We start from the raw sequence: 8,914 nt of genomic DNA on the forward strand, positions 1-8,914 counted from the left end.
TTGAGACTAGGCTGAGTAGATTGAGGCTAGGCTGAGTAGATTGAAACTAGGCTGAGTAGATTGCGACTAGGCTGAGTAGATTGAGACTAGGCTGAGTAGATTGAGACTAGGCTGAGTAGATTGAAACTAGTTTGAGTAGATTGAGACTAGGCTGAGTAGAAGGGACTAGGCTGAGTAGATTGAAACTAGGCTGAGTAGATTGGAAACTAGGCTGAGTAGATTGAGACTAGGTTGAGTAGATTGAGACTAGGTTTGAGTAGATTGAGACTAGGCTGAGTAGATTGAGACTAGGCTGAGTAGATTGAGACTAGGTTGAGTAGATTGAGACTAGGCTGAGTAGATTGAGACTAGGCTGAGTAGATTGAGACTAGGCTGAGTAGATTTGAGACTAGGCTGAGTAGATTGAAGACTAGGCTGAGTAGATTGAGACTAGGCTGAGTAGATTGAAACTAGGCGGAGTAGATTGAGACTAGCTGAGTAGATTGAGACTAGGCTGAGTAGATTGAGACTAGGCTGAGTATATTGAGACTAGGCTGAGTAGATTGAGACTAGGCTGAGTAGATTGGAAAGGGACAGCATTGATAAATCGCCAGGGCTCCTGACCCCTCTGTTTTGGAAATGTTTGTCTATCTGACAAACAATGGCTGGCTGAAAGCCAGGGGGGACTTGCCAAACCACGGCCAGCACACACATCCTGCCTTTGTGGGCCAGGAATGCCAGGAATCCAGACAGCTGCCCTCCTTCTCCCACCCCTCCCTCCCCAAAAAGGTGCTCTCTCTCAAACATCCCCAGTGTCCCAGTGGTTTCAGCCCAGTAGCCTGGGTGTCTGGGTGTTTGTGTAAGGCGCTGCTTGTGGCTCACCTCTCTCTCCCTCCATTCCTCCTCTCTCTCCACAGTGCACCTCCGTCCCCACATCAGTGGCAGGCAGGTTAGTAGCAACACCTGCTCTCTGTGGTTCCCCTCTGCTCCCACCCACTGATCTTTATTCACACTGAGATTCCTGCTGCCTCAACTCTCAACACATCCATGTTGGTTTTTATATTTGGTTTTTCATTTTGGTTCATTCCTCGCAATTCTTGAATTTCTGAAGCGGTTTTGTATTCAAAGATACTTGTATTATAATTATTTTTTTTTACATTAATTTTATTTAAAGAGCACATAAAGACCATGTAAAGTGCATACACAACATATCTTTGCAGTCTTTACAAAGGAGCGTAGTGAGATTCACATGTTAAGGGTACATTTTGGCTGTATAAAGCAAACATTTCAAGAGAATAAGAATACAATATGTAAAACCACTTAAGAAAAATAACATAAACAATCAAACACAAAAGCCCAGAAGTTCCAGAATAAGACCAGTACAATATGACAGGAACTTTGACCAGACATCTTCATACCTATGCTGTCTATGTTGAAAGATTGATGTAATTCTCTCCATGACAGCAAGTTCCACGCAGACCTAACCGCATATCTTTTGGGGGGCATTTTGTTACACATTTCCTTTCTGCTGCTAAAAGATAATCTCAATTTAAGTGGAGAGGAGTGGAGTGTATCCACAGGAACAATACCTAGGAGGAGATGACATGGGTCTGGTTGAATAATAATATGTGTGATGTCCTATATAAAATGGAGAATTTCAGACCAAAAATACTGGATTTTCGGACACGTCCAAAATATATGTGAATAAGAGACGTTTTTTTTCTGAACCATTATTATTTATATTTTGTTTGATATTTTGGGGAGAAGAAGCTCTGTTGTGGTTTTGTCAAGGTGAACTGGGTTAAGTGAGGACAGGTCTCACAAATTGAGCAAGGATCCACAGAAACAGGTCCTAGTTATTTTCTTTGCCTTCTCCTGTGGTGTGAGAGGCTTGCTATATTCACACTCACTCCTCTCTGTCTCGCTCTGCAGGTTTTCAGTGGCCTCATCAAATGTGCTAAATTACGTTTCCTGTGTTTCATAACAATGAGAGCCAAGGCCTAATGCAGGGCCTTCCTGCCCTCGAACAAAACACTTTTTATGTCCCGCTGGGATGACAATGGGAATGTTTCATTTTTCCTACCAAACATGGGAACCTATGGAAGAGCCTTTGTTTCCTGGAATGTGGCCATTAGGAAAGAGATGGAGGGAACACAGGATATGTGCCCTGCCCTGGGCAATGCGTTTCAATGGGGTGGCTGGGGCCAGAGGAGTTGTACGCAGGGATTTTCTCTGCTATCTGCATCACCACTTCCCCTATTAAAGTGGATTCCATGCCAGAGTGGGATTCCCCACTCATTTTTTCCGTTACACCTGCACTTGTTTTTTTCTGTTGACAGCATCAGTCTTACTTGACCCCCATTGTCAAATATCGCTCATATGCCAGAATGTAGCTACCGTGTCACTCCACAGTATGGGAATCCCACAGCCCTGCAGCCCTGGGTTCAAATAGTGTTTGTGTTTATTCAAATACAAATACTTAAAGGACATATGTGATACTTTTCAACCTCATATTCATTAACTCCAGCACCGTACCAGTGTCTACATATGTGAAAATGGCATGTTTCTATGTTCAGTGATTACAAAGATAAGATGAAAGGTCCTAATAAAGACTTCTCTGTGACATCACAGTGTAGGGTTAAACGTTTTTTGTTTTTTTAAACGTTGATTTTTCAAACCTGCAACAAGTTTCTAGCCAGAGGGAAGATGTTTTCTTGCTCCCCACGTCACTGCGAATCTCATAGGGTTTTTAAAAATTGTAACTTTTGATGACGTCATGGGATAGAACTTTTAAATGTTTGATTTTTTCTACTAAATGTAGAAATGCATCGTTTTCACACATGTAGACACTGGTACTGTGAAAATGGAGATAATGAAAATGAGGTTAAAAAGTGGTGGAATTGCCCTTTAAGCTGCATTTGATTGAGCTTTCAAGGCAAAATGGGACTGATGGCGAGAATTTAAATTGCATACTCCTACTCCTCGCGTCCTCTCCCCGCCTCCTTCTCCATACCCATTAGAGGAGAAGGTTAGAGGGGAGGGAAATCTGGCTTTCCATCCAATGGGTTTTAAGAAGGAGGCGAGAAGAGAGGACATGAGGAATATGCAATTGAGATTCTCCCATGGAATAGTCCCAAAAGTGCAAACCACACCCATCTGGCACTAAAGAAAGGCTCAATCAAATGCTCAACCTGTTTGAAAGAAATCAAATACTATTTGAAGCCACTCCACACTTAGCTTTACTTATTATGAATTTATCAGCAATGATCTTTTCTTGTAGTTTCTCAATAGCATTAGGGACATATGATAGTAAGCTGTCAGTGCACTGAAGTGCCTACAGAGTTGTGTTTGTAATATAACCATGGTTTCTCAGTATAGTAATGTAGCAATGGTGCAATTTCTTCCTCTCCTACTCCACTCACTCAATCCCCCCTTGATTCACTTTCTCTTCCTCCTTGAGAGGAGAGCTGATGTCACAGGGAGGTGGCGGTCTGCCCATGTCTATAAGTACAGGCACCACAGAGGGAATCTCTATATGAAGTTGAGCTAACCCAGCTGAGCAGTGCTGACCCATGCTGAGCAAAGACACTGCAGGAGAGCAAAGAAACACKAGACTGGTGTACCTTTTAGTGCACTCAAACAGATGAAGGAATAAGTGAACTGACAGATAGACTTCTCTCCTCTGGACTCAGGTGCAGGCTCTGGACAGTATATCATCACAGAYACTAGGTATCTATTCTAGAATCTAACGACCTCCTGGACGGAATCTTTATCTCTAATTTAAATTGTGTAATCTACACCTTCGGAATGTTTTCTCTGGTTAGTTTGAGACGGACCGTCTCCACACTGTTCGTTCTCCTCTCCAGTGCTGCTGTCATGGTGAGTTTCAAAGATGCATTCTTACCTTCCTGCCCTCATTGTATTTATTTCCCATTCACTCTTTCTCTCTACACTGCATGACCATATTTACATTGTGTTTGTTTTTTATTTTTCTATGTAAAAATATTTGTTGAACTTTTTTGGTATTGTTACAATGAAGAAAGGCACTGAGATCAATATACTATTGTATCAGTAGTCATAGAAATCAGCCTGGAATGCATTCCCCTCACTCACGTTTAACACTGACCCTGCTGTCTGTCTCAGGTGGAGAGTGACTGTCCTACCCAGTGCTCCTGTGGCCCCTCACAGCCATCGTGCCCAGCGGGCATTAGTTGGGTGACAGACGCCTGTGGCTGCTGTAAGGTGTGTGCCAGGCAGTTCAACCAGGACTGCAGCCCCAGCCAGCCCTGTGACCACATCAAGGGCCTGCACTGCCACCTGGGGGCTGGGGGAGACCCAGAGAGAGGCCTGTGCCGAGGTAAGGACCAGGAGCACCCCTAACATCAGTGGGAGAGAAATGAGGTGGTTGGGCCAGTATGGGAGTATGCAGAATTATGGGAGTAGCAGCTGGGTATGGGTTTTTCAGAATTGTAGTAGAATTCTGATCATTAGATTGATCCAGGTAGATAGTTGTCAAATGCTCAGCATCATGGTAACACACTACCATAGGGGTATGAAGTCCACAGTGCTGCTAATGTCTCTGTTTCTACCCAGCGGAGGCCCAGGGCCGGCCCTGTGAGTTCAACGGGCGTGTCTACCAGCATGGAGAGGACTTCCAGCCCAGCTGCCAGCACCAGTGCAGCTGCATGGACGGGGTGGTGGGCTGCATGCCACTCTGTCCCCAGCAGGTGCCCTTGCCCGACTGGCGCTGCTCCCAGCCAAGGCTGGCACGGCCCCGGGGCCACTGCTGTGAGGAGTGGGTCTGTGATGACAAAAACAACATCAGTGAGGACCCAGAGGAACCTCCACAGGCAGCCCTACCTGACCCACAACCCCTCCCAAACCACATCAACAACCAGCTCCAGGCCCTGGCCCAGCCACGCTATCAGGCCAGCACTGGAGTCACCTTTAGAGGTACAGTAAAGCCTAACCCAAAGGGCCAGTTTCCCAGCCACAGATTGTCTAGTCATGGCTTTTCAGTACAGGACTAGGCTGAGAAACGGGCCCTATATGTTTGTTTTTCCCAAGCCTTACCCTACATGTTGCTGATGACTCTGTCCTTTTCTTCCACAGAGTTGGTGTCCCTCCCCAGGTCCCAGGTGTTGCTAAGCGCCAGATGCTTCCCTCAGACCACTGATTGGACGGAATGTTCCACCACGTGCGGGATGGGCATCTCAAGCCGGGTGACTAATAACAACGCAGAGTGTCGGCTGGTCAGAGAGACACGACTCTGTCAGGTCCGCCAATGTGACCTGCAGCTTACCCCAGCAATCAAGGTAAAGTGAGACACATGGTTATCAGATGTTAATGCGAGAGTAGCGAAATGCTTGTGCTTCTAGTTCCGACAGTGCAGTAATATCTAACAAGTAATCAAACAATTCCACAACAACTACCTAATGTGGGAAATTGCGTTAGAGCACATATAACATTTGATATTTCACTTTTAATTATGAGAACTTTTGTAATATATCATTTTTTTGTGGAATACATAGCTCAGTTATCTAACTCTGTTTGTTGACTGTCCAGAGGTTAAAGAAGTGCCAGCGTACAGTGCGCCCCCAGGAGCCAATCAGGATCAACTTTGCTGGCTGCTCCACAACACGCCGCCATCGGCCTCACACCTGTGGCTCCTGTGCGGACGGGCGATGCTGCACCCCTTCACTGACCCGCACCGTCCGCCTGCGCTTCCAATGTCCCGACGGAGAGGGCTTCACACGCAACGTCATGTGGATCCAGAGCTGCAGCTGCAAGAAGAGCTGCCACAATCACAGTTCCCCCTCAAGGCCCTCTGTCAGCCTGCACAACGACATCCACAACTTCAGGCACTGAGGCAGGCTTAGGAGGATGCCTAACCCTAGCCTCAACACATTAGACAGGGCTAGTGCATGCTAACCTCTCCCCATCTTCCACCCACCCTCTGCCCAGGGATAGCCCTGCCTTTCAGTCCCTTCCTGGACACCAGCCTCTCCCTCCTGCACCAGCGCCAGACTATGGGAGAGAGAGCCTTGGCCGCTCCATCCAACCAGGCAGAACTATCGCTTGCACTTTAAGCTTCCTGACACGTTGCCACAAGTTATCCGACATGAGAGATGTGGAGCAACTGCTCTCCACAGCCAGGTCCAGTGTCCCTTCCCTGTTGATGACACAGTCACAGAACTGTTCTGGTGGAGGGAGGGACAGCACTGAGCACAACAGACTATGGATGGCCTGATGTCACTTTCCTGATGTCATTTTGAACTTGTAAATTAATCAGTTTGGTTGTCTGCTTTTCCCCCTCATTATTTATAATGTTTATTTGTTAACATTGTCAAGTTCCTCTATAATCACAGAGGAGCAAGGGAAAAGGAATGTATATGTGTGTATGTGAAAGACATATACATTTTTGTCATAATAGAAATGTGTAAATTAGTGAGGCCAGTGAATGTGTAAGGATGTGATGAGTGACGAGCATGGGCAATCTCATACATTCATGAAATGTTTTGTCTGATACATCGATGGTAGAAAGAGGACAGGATATCATTCTACAAATTCATCAATGATTGTAATTAACTGTATATTACATTGTGTAAAGTTCAGTGTTTATGTGTGTGAGAGAGAATGAAAGGGCGAGAAACAGAGTGTTTACATGTGTGTATTTGTGTCATATGACAGAGTATAGTGTACAGACTTCACTCTTAGTGGAGTGGCAATTGATGGAGATCACCTCATTTTCCGGGGTGTGTTTTTATTGCCTCATAGTATAGAGACTTGTACTGGAGGGAAGATTGTATTTGATATATTTAAGATTTCTATATTGTTTGAATTCTAGATCAATAATACTCTGAAAAATTGAATAAAAACATTCAACACGTGCCCCTCTCTGTCTTACTTGTGTTTCTCAGAGAGGTGTGTTAGTTGATGGTGATTTAGATGACAGTATCGGGTGGTTGGTCTGGGATACTACAGTAAGGGGGGAAAGCAAAAGTCTCTCCTGAGTTGGGATAGGCTCACAGAAGGTGGTGAGTCTGATATTTACCTTATAGAGGTACGTTATTGCTGAGTGTACTACTCCAGAGAGGGGAGCAGTGCTGAAAGCCAGCCTGTTGTTTTGTGGTTAGGGCTGGTGCCGGAGAGAAGAGGCTGGGTCTCCAGTGTGGCCGGGGTCAGTACTCTAGCCATGATCATGTTCCCTTGTATCTTTATACATACAGGCTGGTCTGCAGCACAAACATCACAGCAGCCTCCCAAATTCCACACCCCGTCCTCCCTCTGTCTCCTATCTCTCTCCTTGTCTATCTATTCCATGCTGACCTCTTCCCCTGTCTATCACACCACCGTCTACAGACCTGGTCTGGCTCGGAACAGACTGACATCCAGTGTGCTAGTTGTCTAAATGGCATCTCTGAGGCTGTTACAGCATGGGCCTACTGTTTAATATATTATCGGATCATCTCAATGTATCATCTATTCACCTGCTCAATGTAATTAGTTTGAAATTCAGGTTTGGACACATCAATCATACACTATAGGGTTAGATAAGGGTATTAGATAAGGCTGGGAATAGGGCGACAGTTTGATTTCTTATGAGCCTATACATTCTCCTTGCATTTTGTTCACTGGTCCACTGACAGACAAAACCCTACAGAGCACACATGGCATTCCATCATCACCATAGAGACCGCAGTACTATCTGCCATCGTCTTCACTAAAGGCCCCAATCCTCCTATTGGCTGTATCCCTTCTGACTGTACCACATTTCTCCAAAGACTATGGTCTCTAGTGTTTGTCTAGTGGGGCTATTTGGTGTTGTAAATTCAGGGAAATAGTATCGTTCTCAGAATTATTGAACACTAAAGCTGATGTCCAAGGACAACGTTTGACAAAACAGCTGTCAAAGAGGCTCTCTTGCATTTCAGTGAAAACCATGGCAATATGAGGACTGGGGAGGAGGTTATAGGAGGCTGTGTGATAGTTGATTGTTCAAGGGAAGAGTATTAAAATTGGGTTATAATATCATGGTATGGAATTTTCTAAGGGTCCAGTCCATATTAAACAGAAGCTTTGTCATGTACTGTAGTTGACTTACACTAACACATATTATATGAAAGCAAAGCATCCGGTGAAATGAGCATTACTCAAAGGCAGTGTATAAATGTAGTTCTCTCCCCTGTGAATTGTTTTGGCTGTAGCCTCCTTCTGCGGTGGAGTTTACTTTGGCCTGGACACCAGGCYGGAAGTTACAGGTGTTGTCCAGCCTCACAGAGAACTGAGTTTCAGCATGGCCGTAACATAGGAAAAGGAAATATGTCAGAAATAAACAGGGTCTGTGGGAAGTAGTGGTATGGTGGGGGCCTGGGTGGAAGGTTAAAAACATAGCATCCTCTGCAGAAGACAACTGTCATATAAGTCAATTAAAAACACATTTTTATTTTGTTGCAAAAATTATTCTCCCTAAGAGAAATGTCACTCTAAACAGGAGTCAGGTTTCACCAAGATCTAAAGATTCCAGCAGTTCAGGTGCTACAATCTGTTAACTTGTCCCGCCATATAACTCTAAAGCATATCTTTACATTAAAAAATGCAAAAATTCTAGGGAAAAAATAACCAACACTGGGTGGATATTTTCTGCAGCACAGTTTTCCAGTACAGTGAAGTTCTCATTGCTCATTGCCCACTGTCTCGTAGGCCTACAACACAAGAGAACACTGTTCTCTACTGGCCCCGAGCAAGCAGTGCAGGTYAGGTTGAGCTTGGGTGAGGACATGACGCTAAGGTTAGGCTTATGGCTAGGGTTAGGGTTGAGCCAGGGTGTGGACATGAAGCTAGGGTTAGGGTCAGGGTTGAGCCGGGCTCTCCCTTTGACCCAAAGTCAATTTAACCACTGTGTATTTGGCCTACTCTAATAACATTCATAATA

General features: G+C 45.0%; 1 protein-coding gene across 1 annotated transcript; it reads left to right on the forward strand.

Annotated features, from left to right (window-relative positions):
- The first annotated feature begins 497 nt into the window (after window positions 1-497).
- On the forward strand, window positions 498-6,869 carry ccn1l2 (cellular communication network factor 1, like 2). The gene is made up of 5 exons (XM_024003239.2): window positions 498-3,858; window positions 4,123-4,336; window positions 4,573-4,932; window positions 5,092-5,294; window positions 5,545-6,869. The coding sequence occupies exons 1-5, from the start codon at window positions 3,787-3,789 to the stop codon at window positions 5,845-5,847; spliced, it is 1,152 nt and encodes a 383-aa protein (XP_023859007.1). The 5' UTR covers window positions 498-3,786; the 3' UTR covers window positions 5,848-6,869.
- The last annotated feature ends 2,045 nt before the right edge of the window (window positions 6,870-8,914 follow it).

The sequence above is a fragment of the Salvelinus sp. IW2-2015 genome, linkage group LG15 (assembly GCF_002910315.2).
Source record: "Salvelinus sp. IW2-2015 linkage group LG15, ASM291031v2, whole genome shotgun sequence".
Taxonomy (NCBI): domain Eukaryota; kingdom Metazoa; phylum Chordata; class Actinopteri; order Salmoniformes; family Salmonidae; genus Salvelinus; species Salvelinus sp. IW2-2015.

Excerpts from the sequence above, each read along its gene's own strand:
- ccn1l2 (XM_024003239.2), top strand. The coding sequence starts at position 3,787 with ATGTTTTCTCTGGTTAGTTTGAGACGGACCGTCTCCACACTGTTCGTT. Across the intron at positions 3,859-4,122 it reads TCTCCAGTGCTGCTGTCATG|GTGGAGAGTGACTGTCCTAC; the intron begins GTGAGTTTCAAA and ends TGTCTGTCTCAG. Across the intron at positions 4,337-4,572 it reads AGAGAGAGGCCTGTGCCGAG|CGGAGGCCCAGGGCCGGCCC; the intron begins GTAAGGACCAGG and ends GTTTCTACCCAG.